Source organism: Podarcis erhardii (assembly GCF_964252035.2).
Source record: "Podarcis erhardii genome assembly, chromosome: 12".
In the NCBI taxonomy this organism is placed as follows: domain Eukaryota; kingdom Metazoa; phylum Chordata; class Lepidosauria; order Squamata; family Lacertidae; genus Podarcis; species Podarcis erhardii.
In genome coordinates, this window is record NC_138513.1 from 45537884 (window position 1) to 45557940 (window position 20057).

General features: G+C 44.4%; 1 protein-coding gene across 1 annotated transcript in view; it reads left to right on the forward strand.

Moving 5' to 3' along the window:
• The window catches only part of BMPER (BMP binding endothelial regulator), a 172573-nt gene continuing 152516 nt past the window's right edge, over window positions 1-20057 (forward strand). The window contains exons 1-2 of the mRNA XM_081834792.1: window positions 1-342; window positions 1581-1666. Coding sequence (XP_081690918.1) covers window positions 222-342; window positions 1581-1666 — 207 coding nt within the window. The 5' untranslated portion in view covers window positions 1-221. The remainder of the gene's footprint in view (window positions 343-1580; window positions 1667-20057) is intronic.

Genomic DNA, 20057 nt, shown 5'->3' on the forward strand with positions numbered 1-20057 from the left:
CACCCCGCCCGCCCACCCATATCCCGCTCAGGAGGGGCCGGTGGGCTGGCGGGCGCCTCACAGCAGCAGCACCAGAGAGGGAGAGAAGTCCGCCTCCCGCCGCCGCCGCCGCCTCTTCATCCCCAGCAGCAACTTCCCTGCCCGCCGCCGCCGCCTCCTTCTCTCCCTGCTTTGCAGTAGCAGCCGCCGCCGCCGCCGCTCCTCCTCTCCTCCCGGGGACGATGCTCTGGCTCCTCAGCGGCAGCTCCCGAGCCGTGTCCCCGCGGCTCCCCCTCGCCGCCTGGCTCCTGCTGCACCACCTGGGGGCAGCGCCCACGGCCGGGGCTTCCTCCTTCCCCACAGGTACGGCAGGGAGGGAGCGGCACGCGCTCAGGCTGCCCGCCCGTGCCGAAAGTTGCGCGCGGGGGCGGAATGCGCGCAGGATGGAGGCAGGGTTTTTTTTTTTTTTTCCCGGGTCGTCAGAATGGGCCGAAAGCGGGTCTGGGGCGGGCGAGGTTCTTCCGCAGGCGCGCACCCCGCGAGCATCTCGCAGGTGAGGATCCTTAGACAGCCGAGCAGCAGATCTGGATCTGGCGCAAAGCTAAAGCAAGCCACAGGGCTGTTGCCTTCGGAGGTCCGTTGCTTGCTTTGCAGAGCTGGAGGAGGAACGGAGCGTACAGACAGGCTGATAGCCGTAGGGTGCAGTTGCGTGGCGTGAGGAAGGCTGCGTCTTCTCGCTTAGGATGATCAGCATCAACACGCAGACAAAGCTGTGATAAGGGAGCATTCCGCACTTTGGTCAGCAGATGCGGAGATGTTGAAAAGGAGAGGTGACCTCTTTAAGTTGCATGCCTTTCAGGCAGGTGAAGGACCTCAGCTGCTCTCCTCTCCACCCCTTGCTTCATGGAGGGCACACTTTACTGACACCTGGTGCGGCCAGAGAGATGTTGAGTCCACTTCTAGCCATTGTGAGAAGTGTTAGCTTTCCAGAGATGCCCCGCTATGAAATTGTGTTTGAGGCTGTGTGGGAATATGTGTGTCTCCAGGGAGGTTTTGCTCACTGGACTCATTTTGCAGCAAATTGATGCTGATTATAGTCTTGGTCTTTAGGTTTCAAAGACACCCGTGGGTTGAGTTTATGTGATCTGATCCACATAAGTAAATGAGAAATTCCCACCTAGAGACATCAGGTCCTTATCAAAGTTGTCTAAATTTCATTTTTAAAAGTAACACTCCCAAAGAGTTTCAAAGGATCAAAAACATTCCTGTCTGTTGAGACCTAGGAACAACTTACACCATTAATTCACCCCATACTACTTAGTTTGTGGATGGGTAAGACAACAAAAATTTAAAAAAAATGTACAAATGCTTAACAAAATAGTAATAATTCCAAATACTTGCATTTCTTCAATCAAAGGAAACCCCCATTTACTTAAAAGTAACTCCTATTCATTTCAGTGGGCTTTTCTTCCACATAAGTTTCATCCTAAGTATGTGTAGGACTACAGATTTTTTGACTGCAGTGCTGTGCATAGTTAATTCAGGCTGAACGTGAGCAAAGTGGAAGGAGAAAGTATTAATTTTTAAAATATCTATTGCAGGTTCTGTTGCAAAATGTGAAAATGAAGGAGAAGTACTACAGATCCCCTTTATCACAGACAATCCTTGCATCACGTGCATTTGCCTGGTAAGTGTGAATTCCACTGATAAGATCAAACAATAATGTCTCATGTAATCAAATTTCCTTATCTTTTCCCTTTGTGCCGCCAGAGATTAATTTCCAGTCCGTAATCTTGGAATCATATCCTTGACTTTTGCTTAGACACAAATCTTTCAGCTGACTTTGCCCATGACATTGTCAGGCTACCTGAACGCTCTTGTTTACAGGATGTATTTGTGATTGAAGCTTTTCCCCTCTAATGTCCATTGTGCTGAGCCACTGTTAAGTGGTTTTTGTGCTTGTAGAGATTGTACTTATGGCTGAGAAGGAATTATTTGCTTATTTTCTGCCCAAGTTCTAAAAATTGGCTTCAGAGATGCAATGAAAAATATAACAGGTCAGTAACTGCGACAAAATCCAGGTGGTTTAGAAGTCCAAGTCTGCTTTCGAAATGCAGTGTGTTATACGTTCAGGCTCTGCATTCTTGGCGAGACATATTGTAATAAAAAGACAATGCCAGCACACATGATACTTCTATCAAAAAACTGCACTCCAAGGATGACACTGGCTGTTGTTTGTTCAGGAAGTTCAGATTCCCTGGTAGTTAACAATGACCCTGTATTCTGCAGCAAAGGAAATATCCCCTTATTCTTGCAAGGGATCTCAGTTTCACAGTAGAAATGCTTTGCAAGCCAGACTGTCAGAGCCACATAAAAATAATCACTGACAGTTGGAAAACAAACAAATTTGAGCAGATATTTTTAAAAGGATTCCCCCCCCCCAAAAAAGTCATATGGGAACTAGAGTAGGAATAACTGCATTTATCTAAGTGAGGGAAGAGCAGGACCTTGCAGAATGGTGGGGGTTTTTTTTGGGGTTTTTTTGGTCATAAAACAAGGGTTTTCCATCTGTCAGATCGGAAAAAGAGACAGGTGGTATAGGTCACCGTTGCTTCAAAAACCCCAAACCACTATTTTATTTATATTATGAAGGTGCCCAGCTCTGCAGTTTGTCTCGTTAAGTGAAGGCAGGTGTGCCTGGCCATTATTTAGGGAGCCATCAAAACTTTGAATCAGTGTTCGTGATAGTAACTTTAGAGGAGGAAGAGAAACTGGCAGAAAAAATGGGATGGTGGGGAGCAAAGTGAAATATAATGAGTTGTCTGTGGTTTTCCTTTTCCCAAAGATGTCTGCAGCCAGCTGTTTTTCATGTGATTTGCAGTTGAATATATCACATATAGCTTGTGTTGTTCATATCTTATCATGTTTAATGTCCTAATTAGTGCTTCAGTTTGGATTTTTTAAACATAAAATGAAGATAAGTTACAATGTTAAACAGGTGCTGCTGCTAACCTTTGTACTGTGTCCTCCATATTTCTTGCAAAAATCCCAGAATAGCTCTTCTCCTGTCTATTTTCCTGCTGCATTATAAGAATGTTAGTTCCCTTTCAGTTTTCGTATGTAAAGGTTAACCTACTAACACATACCCTCCCATCCCACACCCAACTGAATATTATGTTACTTATTTTATATTTGTCCATGTTTTTCAGTTTGGAGACTGTCAATTGCATTACTATCTTCCTTAAATTTTAAGGTCTCCTGTTCTTACTTTTGAGCTTTGGCTTATAGACTGAACTTTGGGTGCCTGCCTGCCCCTAGGTCTGTTTTAGATCATTATCTTGGTCCATCCAGAGTCTAGCCCAGTATAAGATGGAGCCATATTGGGCTCTGCTGCATAGCATTCCTGAACAAATGACACCCTCATTTTTCACAGTACTCTATAGGCAGAGGGAAGAAGGCAGCAAAGTTTCAATTCCCTGCTGGAGCATTACTGCAAGGACTAAGGTTCTCAGCATTCTGGAACCTGCTGTGAGCAAGTGCAATTATGTCTGAAGCTTCCTTGTGTCTTCGCCCTCCTCTCTCACTAGTTGAAAATCTCCTAAATTCACTTTATGGATTAATGTAGGCTTGCGTGTACATCCATCACTAACTCCTTGCATAACCTAATAAAATTTGAACACAACACAGCTGCCTGTATGTATCACATATACTTTTTTTGAAAAAGGAAAGCAGATCACCATTCAAACAGGTGAAACCATGTGCATGCACAGTTTTCAGAGGGGTACCTTGTTGCAGGAAGAACAAGGCACTTTGTGGCACTTAGGAGTCCACAAAATGCTTTAAGGTGTCATAAATAGGATGTCATAAACTGCTATTTTTGTGGGGCAGCGCAAATATGCGAGTTCTGATAACTATTTTGTGTATGAAATGCGATATCAGAGCATTGCTTTGTCTCTCTACATTAAATGCTCTGACTGACTTGTCATTTCATAAGCAAAATAGGTATTAGGTCTGACACAATGATCCCATTTCCAGTTGTGATCTTCCAGCCAAAAACTCAGCAGCTCTTCTTCATGCTACAAGAGGTCTACATACCAAATTTGGCTCATCTCCATGAACTTGTTTTGGGGTTATTGTGGCCATACTTCATGCAAATTATGTTAATGCTTTTCAATTAAAAAGAAAACAACCCCAAACTTAGCAGATTTCAAGCTAATTTATCATCTTCAGAATTGCCTATCATTCCACAAAGAAGTTACATTCCATGTGCACAGAACCGCACAACATCTCCCACTAAAGAGGTACATCAGATTGTAATGAGTTGCACTTAGGTGTTTGAGCATTTTCACACTTGCCTTTGCACTATTTTTGTTAGTACTTGGTCCTTGTTAGTGCAGAAGAGAAGCTGCAGAGGCATTTTCCAATGTGACCCTGCCAATGTAGGTTTTATATTTTCATTACCAAGAGGTTTAAACAAGAGCTGCTTTGGTCCCATTTGTGAAAACACCTAATGCTAATTCTGTAGTTTATAAGATGGTTGCCACTTGTACTAAAGCAGTATTGTAAGATTTTAAAAAGTAACTTGGATTGTCTAGACTGGTATGTGTAAAAAATGGTTGTGTGAATTGTCTCTGTGCGTTACCTGCTGGTGAGCTGGAAGTATAACTTTCATATCCGTCTGTTTGTACAATCATTTCTGTATGTACTTTTGTAAGGGCTGTGATTTGTACTTGAATAATACCTTCCACTCAAGCCCTTCAGACTGTACAAACATTGACGAATGGAGCCTCACACGAACTCTGCGTCAAATAAGGAGCCTTACGTACAGAGAGATGTGATTTGCTTAAATGCGTTCCAAGAAGGCAAAGCAGGGAAAGGAGCCATAGACCAGTAGTCTTCAGCCTTTACAGACACAGAACCCGCTTTCAACACAAACATGCATTTAGGGAACCTTTTTTAAAACCATATATCTGTATGGCAGGAGTGCAGCTGTTATGACCCACCTTATACTGAGCCATGACCCAATAATGGGTTGTGAGCCACAACTCAATAGTTGGTTCTGAGCCACCAGTTAAAGATACAGTATAGCAATCAGCTCTGCTATTGTTTTAAACACCGGCTGAAAACTTTTTAAATTCAGCAAATCTATCCAAACATACAACTGAATTATATATACTTGCTTTTAATTTTTACTCATTTTATCTATGTTTTATTGATAATTGATTTATATTATTTTGTACATCTCTTAGAAATTTATTTTTTGTTGATGATGCAGTTAATAAATGTTTATAAATAAACAGACTGTTATCTTCCCAAACCATTTATTCCGGTCTAAGGTATACAGTGGTACCTTGGGTTACATATGCTTCAGGTTACAGACTCCGCTAGCCCAGAAATAGTGCTTCAGGTTAAGAACTTTGCTTCAGGATGAGAACAGAAATTGTGGCGTGGCGGCAGCGGGAGGCCCCATTAGCTAAAGTGGTGCTTCAGGTTAAGAACAGTTTCAGGTTACGTACGGACCTCCGGAACGAATTAAATACTTAACCTGAGGTACTACTGTATATAACTTTACCAGGGCTATTTGGAAGCAAAAGTCTGGAGTGTAACAATGGCATCTCTTAATTCTTCATTTTTTTATTCACATATATTCTTATTTGCCTTCCAGAGCTCTTTATTCTATGTCCATCAGTATTTAGCCACGTTTGTCTTCACACAGTACTTGCACATGGGTGAATTAAAGTACAACTATTGAAGGACATTGCCCTCTGCAGGCATTCAGTGTTCATTCTTTTCTATGCATGGAAGGGGCAGGGTGGAGCTGTGAATGTGCCCCTTCTCCAAATGCCCAACTTCCATCTGTACAGCAGAGTGTTTGCATCCAGGGACCTGTGCAGACAGCTAAAACTTGCATGATCGACACAGATCACGTGAAATTTGACTATGCATGGAGGCTGCGTGCAAATATTCTACTTTACTCGTTAATATCAGGCACATGGTCCACAGCAGGCCTGTTCTGTGCCAGCAGTATGCAAAATCACCTACTTTTTCCAGATATGTAACTCTTTATTTATATTTCAGTGTATGATGAGCCACATATTCTTTTGCCTGTGGCTTCTGTACTTCCACTTTGAAATAAGTTTTGGTCATCCAATGACCATGCTTTGGCAACATTATGACATGCAAAGCCTGTCTGGCTTTCTTCCAAAATATTGCAATCATGGTAGTATTGTGACGGGCATGCAATTTGTCCCATTGTTGAGGGACGATGATAATCTTAAATAGCCTGATTTTCAGGTGCCATCGTTTCAGTCCTTGAAAGAGGCAAAGAAACCATCCCAGTTCTTGATGTTCCTTCTGTTTTGCTGGGAATGTGATATAAAACTTAAGCCTCCTTTCCTTGCTGTGCCGCTACTGAGCTCTGCCCATATTTGGTTTAAAAACGTAAGAGGAGCCCCATTAGATCAGCCTAAAGGCCCATCTGATCCATCATGCTGTACTTACAGTGGTCAACCAGATGGCTATGGGGAATTCGCAAGCAGGATCTACATGCAACAGCACTCCCCACAGTTGTACTTCCCAGCATCTGGCATTTGTTCCCACACCCAGAAAGAATACTCAAGGCAACTTATTTTTTTAAAAAAAATAATATTTATTAAAAATTTCCAATCAAACCAAATTATATAAATTATCCAATAATCAAACAAATCCCAATATTATGCCTAATTATAAATTATTATTATTATTTAGTTGCCTTCCCGTGCTTCAAGATCAGAGGGAATCCTAATCCTCAAGGCAACTTATTAAGCGATTAAAAAACTATTAAAATGTAACAAATTAGCTCATTTGCTCAGTGTGGGCAGGGGGAATTAAAGAGGGAAGCATCCCTCACTTCTGGGCATATAAGCTGGCACATTATTTGCCCCACAGCCAAGGATTGGGAGAAGGTCTCCCCCTTGCTAAGTGCAGTGGCGTAGCATGGGTTGTCAGCACCCGGGGCAAGGCAAGTAATTTGCGCCCCCTAACCCGTGGATTTGTGCCCCCTAACCCATGGATTTGCGCCCCCTAACCCATGGATTTGCACCCCCTAACCCGTGGATTTGCCCTAACCCCAGATGTTGCGCCCGGTGCGGCCGGCCCCCCTGCACCCCCCACGCTACGCCACTGGCTAAGTGAGTCTTAGGTTAGTGAAACCCATATTGTGCACCTGCACCCCATCGTCCAGCATACATCGTGATGCACAGACCAGGCCCCATGAATCTCCCAAGCTTCCAGTTATGGGCAATGACCCAAAAGTACCGTTATCCCCATTATGCCTTGGGGTGGTAGTGAATTAAGGCCTTATCTTTCCTTACGTGCCTTCGAAAGTGGTGGGAGAGCATAGCCATTATGGTTAGTAGCCATTGACAGGCCTCTCCTCCATAAATTTGTTTAATCCTCTTTTAAAGTTGGTGGCTGTCACTGTATCTTGTGGGGGCAAATTCCACACTAGGTGATGTATGAAGTACTTTTTTTGTCTTGAATCTTGGAACATTCATCTTCACTGGGTGGCCCGAAGTTGTAGTATCATGAGATGTGGAGAATGGAGATCTAAAGAAGTGAGGGTTTTGAAAACAACACAACTCATCTTCCATCCACAGATGAAAAGTTCCAGAACCGCATCGCATAGCCTACAAGTTTCAGCTGTTGTGATTGAAATGCAGGATTAAGGTTTCTAAGACTTCACAGGTGCCTTAATGCAGTGTTTCCCAACCGGTGTTCCGCGGCACACTAGTGTGCCGCGAGACGTTGCCTGGTGTGCCGTGGGAGGGCACACTCATTGAAATTAGAATTAGACTTTTGCCCCCCGCCCGCCTTCAGAAGAGGTCCAGGACCTCTTTGCTCCCCCCTGCCTGCCTTCCCGGGAGAGCGGAGAAACGCAGCGTGTTTCTCCGCTGTCCCGGACAGCTTTTGAAGGCAGGCAGAGGGGAGCAAAGACTTTCGCCCCCCGCCCGCCTTCAGAAGAGGTCCAGGGCCTCTTCTGAAGGCGGGCGGGGGGCAAAGGTCTTTGCTCCCCCGTGCCTGCCTTCCCGGGAGAGCGGAAAGTCTTTGCTCCCCCCCTTCAAAAGCCGTCCGGGACAGAGGAGAAACGTGCTGCGTTTCTACGCTCTCCCGGGAAGGCAGGCAGGGGGAGCAAAGACTTTTGCCCCCCGCCAGCCTTCAGAAGAGGTCCTGGACCTCTTCTGAAGGCGGGCGGGGGGCGAAAGTCTTTGCTCCCCCCGCCTGCCTTCAAAAGCCGTCCAGGACAGCGGAGAAACACGCTGCTTTTCTCCGCTCTCCCGGGAAGGCAGGCAGGGGGGGAGCAAGGACTTTTGCCCCCCGCCCGACTTCAGAAGAGGTCCTGGACCTCTTCTGAAGGCGGGCGGGGGGCGAAAGTCTTTGCTCCCCTCTGCCTGCCTTCAAAAGCTGTCCGGGACAGCGGAGAAACATGCTGCGTTTCTCCGCTCTCCCGGGAAGGCAGGCAGGGGGGAGCAAAGACTTTCACCCCCCGCCAGCCTTCAGAAGAGGTCCTGGACCTCTTCTGAAGGCGGGCGGGGGAACAAAAGTCTTTGCTCCCCCCGCCTGCCTTCAAAAGCCGTCCAGGATAGCGGGAAGCGCTTTCCTGCTATCCCGGACTGCTTTTAAAATGCTGACGGTGGGGAGCAAAGCCTTTCGGCCCCCGCCGGCCTTCCTGGACCTCTTCTGAAGGCCGGAGGGGGGGGAAGGCTTTGCTCCCCACCGCCAGCATTTAAAAGAGGTCCCTGGAGATTTCCCTATAGGCTTTCTTCTTGCGAAGCAAGCCCATCGGGAAATTCATCTTGCGAAGTGCCTCAAAAAACGGAAAACCCTTTCATCTTGCGGGTTTTCAGTCTTGCGAGGCATTCGTCTTGCGGGGCACCACTGTATATATAGTCAATATAGGCACAGAGTTAATTTTTTAAACATTTTCTAATGGTGGTGTGCCTCGAGATTTTTTTCATGAAACAAGTGTGCCTTTGCCCAAAAAAGGTTGGGAAACACTGCCTTAATGGAAGGCTGCATAACTAAGGGCGCTTCTTCATTTTAGGCTGTGATATGTGAGGATTTAGATGAGGCAGGACAGGTTCGCATTTATTACTTTATGATTTTAACATCAACTAATGACTTTTGATTTGTGACTGGTATATTACTTGTAACCTTTTTAATGTCTAAAGATAGGACTTTCATGTTAGCTCAGAAACAATGTTATTCAATAGAGTCAGTTCCTGCATTCACATGCCAGTCATCAAGTACAAAATCATCAAGTGATGGGCCTGCACATCTAAACCAGGCCACAGACTTGGGAATTTGAAGGAAACTCTCATTTTGCCATGGCATTATGTAGGGACCTGTTTTATATGAAAGTTTTGCAATGCAGTCATACCTCACGTTACGTTTGCTTCATGTTACATTTTTTCAGCTTGCGTCCCGCGGCGACCCGGAAGTACCAGAAATGATTACTTCCGGGTTTTGCCGCTCGTGCATGCGCAGTAGCGCTAAATCGTGCTTCACACATGCGCACAAGCACCATATCACGCTGTGCACCTGCGCAGATACAGTGCTTCATGTTGCGGGCTTTTCACATTGCAAATGGGCCTCCAGAATGGATCCCATTCGCAACTAGAGGTACCACTGTATAGAAAAGGGATAAAGCAACAGGAATATTTTATGGTAAATCTTGGTATAAGCACAATAGAAGACCATATTTAGCTTGGTTCTTCTATGTCTGAAAATAGTTCACATGGGATATTGTAGCATTTCTTTGTAAAAGTATGTTATGCTTCAGTGTTATCTCAAAGAAGACATAAAATTGCCCCAGCATAGCAGAAAGAGCTGAAATGAGATCTGTGCATAATTACAGGATTTAAAATGTTTGAGTGCTCCCCACAAGATCAACCTAGCCTGAATTAAAAATTTTGAATTTTTAAATGCTGGGAGATGATTATGGTCATGAGGGTTGCAGCTTGGGTGGTGTTGGTGGAACAAACCATATAATTTCATCCCATGTGTCATTGTCTGCATAAGACTGGAGCATCTTACCAGATGGCAGCTGGGATCCAAGAATAACCATCCCATAAGCTGTTTCTGGATTTTCAGTTTTTAAAACGAAACCAAAGGGAAAGATTAAGCACACTACTGCAACTGGATGGGTGACAGGAAATGCTTGACAGTCTCTTCCATCACACAGATTTGTACTGGCACAAAAGAGGTGTGTGATGTTGCATAATGAACAATATGACCCAATCTATTGGAACATTTTAAGGCATGTTCAAACATACCTCAGTTAGGACTACTCCCCATGGAGCTTGGCATTGGGGGATTCATAAAAACAAACCGATTGACCGGGGCTTGCACCAGGGAACCCTCTGCACAGTGTCACTAATTCCTCCCTCCAATGTGGCACGCTTTTTCTCTTGATGCCACCATGCCATCCATCTGTAGACTAGGGCATTGCATTTTAGTTAAGTTGAAATGGCGACTGGTCACTTTGGATGGGAGCCAAGCTTGCTTTTCATTCAAAAGTGACACCACCACCCACCCACGGCTAAAATGTAACCTGGAGGCCCAGAAAGGCTGATAATAAGGTAGCACAGCCCTGTCAAGTTGGTGACGAGACATTTTGAGCAAGTGAGGCCCTTGGCCTGTTCCTGACCTGGGGGAGGGGGAGAGAAGGAAATGAGAAAGACGCAAGCAGTGCACCTGATCCACAAGCTGCTTTTGATAGTTCATTAAATGCAAGAACAGAGACATGTCTTTTGTCTGCAAGAAATCCTTGACTTTCTTCTATTAGACTCCTGACACCTTGGCCTGTTGAGGTGGTAAAACATTGTCTGACTTGTGCCATTGAAGACTGCAGCTTCGGTGCGCTGTTGCTTGGAATCAATAAACAAATGAATCCCTCCATACAGAAAATTTGATGTCAAGGAGAAAAGCTCTTATTGGAGCACAGGGAGGGAGGTTTTAAATGGAAGTGTGTTTAGTCATTTGATCCCCTACCTGGAGTCGGATGTGATACAGCTCACACAGGGATTTATTATCTCAGTGAGATAATAATAATAATAAAAAAAAAAGCAGGTGATCTGACATTGATCTCTTGCTATATTTTGGAGATGTAGCCATAAGTCTTTACAAGCCAATCATCGCAAGAGCTGATTTCTCATTTCTTAATTATCCTGCTAAAACAGCTCTACGCTGAATCAAGTCTTCTAGGAATGTAGATAGGTTTTAAATTCTGTTTTGTATATGTGTGTGTGTGTTGTTGTGTAGTACTTTTGAAAACTATGAGTGAAGTAACAGTTGATAAAAGCCAGAGTAATGACCTTGACAAATGACATCCATACCAGTCCCCCCACCCAGCCAAACCTAAAGCCTGCCAAGTGTACCTGAGCAGCAGTAATTGTAGTTCTCAACCTTTTATCACCTAAATGTGGAACAGAAGGAAACCAATGTGAGCCAGAAAGTGTAATCTGGCGTTGGAAACATGAGAAAAGTTGGGAGACAGGCACTCAGGAAACGAGAAATTGGAGCTTTGCTTGGCATGAGTTTTATTCAGCATGAAACATCATTCTGTAGTTTAAATTTCCATTTCTATATCCAAATGTGCCATGTAGAATCTGACCTTGCAGTTATAAAAATTATGTGAAGCTCAGTGTTATAAGAATTGGGTTCTACCTTGCTTGAGAGAATGAAGAGGTGTAGTGAAGGAAACCTAAAATTCTTCGCATCTAATGTCAATAAATGAGTAAATAAACACATAAACAGATATTGCTGACCAACACCCATGCTCACCTGTCTTGAATTCTCTACATACCTGTTACAAGCCTTTTGCACAACACCCCGTTTGCAAGTGATGCTCCGTCTGGTCTAAAAGCAACTGTTTGGCATATGTCAAACAGCAATATCTTAGTACATCAGGATCCAATTTTTGTTGTATCAAGGTATAATATGGCCCAGATGAAATGTTGTGGAATAGTGCATATTAAAAGAAAACCATCAAACAGTACTTTCAAACCTGTTTTATTCAATATAATTTCATGAGTTGATGTACATTGTCCAAAAGAGCCTACCTGAATTTAATCTTCCCTCACTTTAAATGCCTTTATTGCTGTAAAGTACAATCAATTTTCTTCTCCTCCCCCCTCCTGCACAGTGGTTAACGGTAACCTTTTATGGCATCATGCTGAAAAAGGTTTTGATCAGAATTTGGTAAGTGCATCCCAGAGTAGAAATGGGACCATATGCTGTTCCTTTTAAATGTTTTCACAGATGCATCAAATGTACATGAGACAGAAATCATGTTTAGAGTAGTGAGGTGCCTGAAGCATGTTTTTGTATTGTCATATTGACCAATGCTAAATTCGTATGTGTGAATTAATGATTAAAAGGATGCATAAATAAATAAATAAATAAATCAAGAATGTAAAAGTTCTCCAACTGCTCTACTTGTTATTTTTGTTCTATAACGGACCCAGTGGCTGCAGGGCAAGAAGAACTGATGAAGAAATTACCGGAATGCTGGTGGTTCTCTGGTTGAAAGCAAAATAAACAAAGTTCAGTTCCTTTCCTCAGGTGCTTAACTGCAGTCATAAATTCAAACAACAATTTATTGTATATAGCCAAAGGCCTTCACAATGAACAACACAGGGCAAAAAGTAAGATATTTGATTAGAATAACACAACATAAATTTAAAATTACACAGCATAAAAATTTGAAATTACAATGCATTAACATAACTGGAGCACAGCTGCTTAGGTGCCAGAGCAAATTTGACTACCAGATGTGTAATTTGTAGGTATTTATCAGCTAAGAGTTCAGCTATCCATTCCTGGGGGATTGCTCTGAGAACAAATAGTGCATGATATCCTCAACCTGGTTACATCCATAAATGCATTCCAAAGTATGTCCCCTCTAAGGATGCTGAGGGCATCTGCTGAAACCTAAGTTCAACAAAGACCCTATGTAATTGTGGAAAGGCCAGTGGTTGTCCTTGCTTTGAGGGTATAAATAGAGTAATGGGCAGTAATAATGGAAGTTCTGCATTGGTTGGTGTCATGGTCAAAGATCCACTTTCTAAGATCACACAAGCTAAGGGAAAAATATTTATCCTTTTGGAGATTGTAAGCCTTAAGCTTGTCTTGACACTTTTGTGCCCAACCTTCTTAGTTGCTCCAACCAGCAGAGCTTGGTGATGATGTGATCCTCAAAGGCATTTAGTCTACGGCAGTATCTTAAAGTAGGCTAGATTAATTCTGGCTGTTATCAAAAGGAGCCCCAACTCGGCTCTAAGGTGAGCCAACAGAGTCCTAGGAGAAAGCCCCAATATCTGCCTTGTAAATTTAACTCTCATGTGAAGATCAGAGTACATATGGATTTCTGGAGTGAAATAATTTTGAGAAATGGTCCTTGTAACATAAATGATTTTGTAACTAACAGAAATGACACAGAAATACAGAAATAATAACAGTCATTATATAGGTAAAATGGTAAGGTAAAGGACCAAGGGAGCTGGTATTTTCCACAGACAGCTTTCCGGGTCATGTGGCAAGCATGACTAAACCGCTTCTGGTGCAACAGAACACCGTGACAGAAGCCAGAGCGCACAGAAACGCCATTTACCTTCCCACCACAGTGGTATCTATTTATCTACTTGTACTGGTGTGCTTTTGAATTGCTAGGTTGGCAGAAGCTGGGACAGAGCAATAGAAGCTCACCCTGTTGCGGGGATTCGAACCACCAACCTTCTGATTGGCAAGCCCAAGAGGCTCAGTGGTTTAGACCACAGCGCCACCTTTATCCTGTATCATTCATTCATACATTTGTTTGCTTGCTTACTACCCATCTGACTGGGTTACTCCAGCCACTCAGGGCTGTATTTCACAGGCTGGGAACAATCTATTTTTCAAATGCGTTTCACATTTAATTGATCATAATGAGAACCAATACAATGTTTGGAAGTCTGCATTGATTACAGATTTTGACATCACTCTGCCGAAAGAGAACCAATACTGTAGTAGTGTTAGCACATCAGTGCTGCACTTACTGCAAGCTGGAAAGTGCCAAAGGCTTTGCTTTGGCATAATTAAGAGCTCCAGAAATCTCAATACAAAAACACATAGTTAAAATGAATAAATAATAAAAATTTGTAAAGGGCACTCCACCAAATACCATAAACTAAATGGGGAAAGTGTAATTTAGGTTGAAAATGTCTCTGGAATGTTTCTGCTTTATATGCAAAATGGGTCTGGGTCTGTGCTAAAGAAAGAAATGGATTTCCCCCCTTTATTGCCAATAAGAGCAGTGTTGTTAAAGAGAAGGTTCAATATCAAAATTCAGTTTTAAAAGCATACTGTTACCTGTGCATATTCCTTTATAAGCTTTCAAGTTTCTTCTATTGAGTTGCTAATAGACTTTTTAAAAATTACGATCTTGTAATTCAGTTGCAGGATATCTGGTATTCTGCCGATGTTGCTATATAAAAATAGTCATTTTTCTTTAAAAAGGGGGGAGGGACCCCTCTTATTTTTAGTTTCCCATAATGTTTTAATATTCAATTCTGGAGGTGGATATGTAAAGGAATTCATGTTTAAACTTAAAAAGGCACCATAAAAATAAAAATAGCTTGTATGAAATGTTTGCATTTCAAGACTATAGAAACTGCCACTGTTCTGGTGTTTTTATTTTAATGTAATTAAAATAGCAATGCTGTCCTTCAGCTTTGGATGTTTCCCGTCCTTCTTAGCAAGTACTGCTTGTAGGCTTAACCCAAATAATCGTTGCTGTTTATTTTTGTTTTTAAAGAATATATTATTATTATTAATAATAATAATAATAATAATAATTTAAAAGGAGGGGTAGAGCACAGAGGAGCATTGCTGGATCTGATCCCAGGCCAATCTAGTTGACAATTTGGTTATCAACCCCACATCCCACTTAACATTTTTTTTCCTTTTACTTGCATGAATCCAACCCCTGACCCCATGATGTACCAGTGGTACCCCCAACTACTCAACCCTTTGGGCCTCTTCTCTGAGAAGTTATCTGGAGGGTCTTCCATCATTCAGAAGTTCAAGGCAGAGGAATTCTGCCACCAGATGGACAGAGTGCAAAAGCCTCTTTGAAATAAGAGAAAAAAACACCTGCTACTTTGTGTCCAAACCATTAATTTATTGTATTTGTAGATAAGTCTTCATTTAATCACATCAATGTCAATGGCATAGGTACATCCCTGCTGAACACTTCTTCACCCCTAACTCTTTAATTCCTAGTACTGTGAAATGTTATTTCACAAACACATGAAATAAACTGTTTTTATATATTTAGGAATTTGAAAGTTGTTATTTGAATGTCACTAACAATTTTTAAAGACTTGGATTTTGTTATGATGGACAGGACCCATAAACTCTACCATACAGTTGAACACTTCTAGTGAAGCTGTTTTGTACTGAGTCACATTATTGGCCCATCTCGCCCAGCATTGTCTACCATGAGTGGAAGTGGTTCCCTGGGGTCTCAGAAAGTGCTGTTCCACACAGGGGCACACCTAGGAGCTGCCCAGGTTAGCCCCCAGCCAGGGAGCAGGCCGTGGGGGCGCCAAAATCGTGCCTGGTTTGGAGGGGCAGAGCGCCCTGGGGCGGGGGGCTTTGGTGGTGCTGATACAGCTCCTTGACAAGGGCTCAAGGGAGCCTAGGTACACTTCTAGGTAAAGGTAAAGGGACCCCTGACCATTAGGTCCAGTCGTGACTGACTCTGGGGTTGCGGCGCTCATCTCGCTTTATTGGCCGAAGGAGCCGGCGTACAGCTTCCGGGTCATGTGGCCAGCATGACTAAGCCACTTCTGGCGAACCAGAGCAGTGCACGGAAACACCGTTTACCTTCCCGCCGGAGTGGTACCTATTTATCTACTTGCACTTTGACGTGCTTTTGAACTGCTAGGTTGGCAGGAGCAGGGACCGAGCAACAGGAGCTCACCCCGTCACGGGGATTTGAACCGCCGACCTTCTAATCGGCAAGTCCTAGGCTCTGTGGTTTAACCCACAGCGCCACCCGCTGTGGTACACTTCTAGTACCACAGTAATAACTGAGGTTCCAGGGATTAAACCTTGGAGCTTTTGCTTGCAAGACATGCGCTCTACCCATAAGCTACAGCCCCACCTCATCAGTCAGCCATCAGTGCTTGCCTCTCAATGGATGTCATCTTCTGTTCCCATGGTAGCGCTTGGATAAGGCTCCATGAGTCTTACCTTTCATTGTTCAGCTTGGGAAACTTTCCTGGAATGCTGCTCTTGACTGCAGACTGCAGGAAGAATTGGACTATGGCAGATACAATCACCATAAACTCTCCCAGTGTCACGGCGTTTAGGTTATAGGGTTTAAGGTTATTGTCACAAAATTATAAACACTTAAATACACCTGGCAATCACACTCCGTATATGTGAGCAGTTGTCTGCTCACTCGTAAAACTTCCCAAAGAGTTCCTGCTTTTATACATTCCATTTCAGCGCAGACCTGGAATTGTGCACTTCTTTTCAAATGAATGTGGCATTTCAAACAGAGAAAACATCTGTAGCTGGCTTTCCTCCTGAGTGGATTTTTTCAGCCATGCATAATCCCGTTTCCTGGCATTTGAGGACGATTAGTTGGATTAACAAGATGCTATCTGCTGTCACTAGCTATGGAAAGTAACCTCCTTGCAAAGATCGTAATGGCACTTGATATATCACACAGCTTTTACAGCCATCACGAGGTGTAACTGCAAGAGCCAGATCCAAAGCAGGTTGTGTTTCAAGTCCCACAAGGCCCCTTCTTGACTTGTAAGGATTGCTGGTGGTCGAGGCCAACCATTCAGATGACTTTGACAGTGTCCCACTGGTGACCAGAAGTCACTTTGTCAAAATGACAGATGAGCTGTGCATTGTAGCTTTTTCATTCTGCCACTTTGTGTGTGATGTCAGCTCTGCTCACTTGTCAAAAGTAGGTATTTTTGTTATATCCAGCAGAGCCGGTGGGGGAGGAAAAGGGAGCAAAGAAAGCACAATCTGGTTGAATAGCTCCTAGTCAACTATTATTGAGGATAATAAACTCTGCTCTTTCCCCTAATCTGTTTTATGTGCTGGAGTGCAGAAGTAGGAATAGGAGCTGGTTGTTTTTTTTAAATCATTCTGGCCCTGCTGGGTTAAGATTTTTCAAAAGCTTATTATTATCTTCTCGGACATAATGCAATATGTTTATTCCAATAAGTAAACCCATTACGGGGAACAAAACGTTTATGTGACTTACTACTCAGTAGCAATGAATGTGGTCTATGAGCTGATGGAAGCAGCCTTGTATGTTCTGGTTCTAGCACATTGCTACAAAAATAACTCTTCAAAAGGTTTTTATATGATAATAATTATAACCATAGGAATTGGGTAATGGTCAAACTGGAGCTCATGGTATGAGCAACTAGGATCTGGAGGAACCACCATCCTGATTTCTTGATGAGGGCACTGGAGTTAAAGGCTGTGGAGGAGGATCAATAGGATCAATGTGCATCAATAGGAGTATAGCATCTAGATCAAGGGAAGTAATAGTGTCACTGTATTCTGCTCTGGTCAGACCTCACCTGGAGTACTGTGTCCAGTTCTGGGCACCACAGTTCAAGAAGGACACTGAGAAACTGGAACGTGTCCAGAGGAGGGCAACCAAAATGGTCAAAGGCCTGGAAACGATGCCTTATGAGGAACGGCTAAGGGAGCTGGGCATGTTTAGCCTGGAGAAGAGGAGGTTAAGGGGTGATATGATAGCCATGTTCAAATATATAAAAGGATGTCACATAGAGGAGGGAGAAAGGTTGTTTTCTGCTGCTCCAGAGAAGCGGACACGGAGCAATGGTTCCAAACTACAAGAAAGAAGATTCCACCTAAACATTAGGAAGAACTTCCTGACAGTAAGAGCTGTTTGACAGTGGAATTTGCTGCCAAGGAGTGTGGTGGAGTCTCCTTCTTTGGAGGTCTTTAAGCAGAGGCTTGACAACCATATGTCAGGAGTGCTCTGATGGTGTTTCCTGCTTGGCAGGGGGTTGGACTCGATGGCCCTTGTGGTCTCTTCCAACTCTATGATTCTATGTGGAAGCCAAGGCTGCCCCATTACATTTTGGTGCCCGAGACAGAGCAGCAGATCTCTGCTCCCCAAAGTCAAGATGCTTAGCACCCAACGCTGGTCAAATTATTGTATCACCTGAGCCAGAACACCCCACAAGTGACTCTGGCTTCATACACACCAACCCGTATTGTCAGGGCTGCCTCTAGGTCCCAGCTCACAGAGAACCAACGCCCGGCTGATATTATGTACAAAAGTCTTTATTGAAGTATAGTTTCCATTTTAAAGCCAGAGCGTGCAACCCTACGTCTAGACTCTAGATCGGCGAAGTCCTATCTGAATCACTTCCCCTTCCGCACCAGTTTAAGATCCTAGCCCTGCTCCACCTTCTGCGCTGCTCTCTCCTCCTCTGGGTCCTCCTGCCCTCTGGGGCATTGCCCTTCCTGGACTCTTCCGACGCTGAGTCGCTTAGCTCCTCCCCTTGCCTCCGGCGTGCTTTAGGACCCGGTTCCCAATCCTCACTCTCTGCTGTCCCGCGCTCCTGTACATTTGAACTTGCTTCTTGCGCCAACCCAGTGACCTTTCTCCTAACCGTTACACTGCTTCTATCACTGCTTCCCTCTTCCGTGACACTGGCCGGATCTGACCTCCCCTCCGTTGTACGACTCTCCGAGGAAGGCGTGGTCAGCTCTGCCTCGTCTTCTCTCCCTGGTGGGGGAAGTACTGGTCCCGATGCCTGGGACCCTTCCCCCCCACTCTGCTCTGGTGGGGAAGCTGGTCCTGATCTCCAACCACTACTCTGGGAGTCCCTGCTCCCCCCTTGCTCCTGGGGCGTTCCCCTTGGGACCCCCCTACCCCTGGCCACTGGCGCTCCCTTCTGTGAATCTTCCGATTCGCTGGAGAGGCTTATGGAATCCCTCGGACCACTGTCTCCTCCTACACTGCCCTCTGATTCCTCGCTCTCACTCTCCATCTCCCATCTTCCCTGTGCCTCTGCTCCTGAGCCCCTGACACGTATGTAGGACAAAAATGTAAGGCTCCCCCCCAATCCAGAACCATTCATGTTCGTCCTTAGCACGTTGTATTCCATCTAGATTGATTCTAGATCCTGCTGTCCACAAGGGAGGGTGTGGTTACATGATAGATGTTTGAAAACCCTGCCCTTAATTACTCCTTTTCCTCCCTGCACATTCCCCAGGTGAATGCAGAAGGAAGTGGTGCTTGCAATTTTGGCATATGCACACCCACAATGTCACTGGGTAGGTGTGGAAACACCCTCTGTTGCTGGGACTGCCTGCATCTGTTGTCAAATGGACACGCTGCAATGGATTTTATTTTCAGAATGAAGTCAGTTTCTCAAGAGGCAGTAGCAATTGCAGCTGTATTTTACTCTTGCTGGGGTAACTGGACTAATTAAAGGCACTCGTATTTGACATAAACCATCAGCATGACTTGAAGCCGCCAGCTGAGAGCATTGGTATGCATAGGAACTTTTGCACAGGCAGTGCCCCTCTGTATTGGCGCTACTCTGTAATCCACAGCTACATAATGAAAGCAAACTGATTCTAATACAGTGGTACCTCTGGATGCGAAAGGGATCTGTTCCAGAGCCCCGTTCGCATCCTGAGTAGAATGCAACCCGCAACTGCACGTCTGCGCGGGTCACGATTCTCTGCGCATGCGTGTGACGTCGTTTTGAGCGTCTGTGTATGCACGAGCAATGAAACCTGGAAGTAACATGTTCTGTTACTTCCGGGTCGCTGCGGAACGTAACCTGAAAACGCTCAACCCGAAGCATATTTAATCCAAGGTATGACTGTATGCCATGGCAGTGAAATAGGGCCAGAGCCGTCTTTCCCATTGGGCTTACTGGTGCACTGTGCCAGTGCGCCGACCTCTCAGGGGGCGCCCCAGCGAGTGGGGGAGCTTCGCAGCTTTGCCGGCGGCCTCCCTTTTCCCTCCTGCA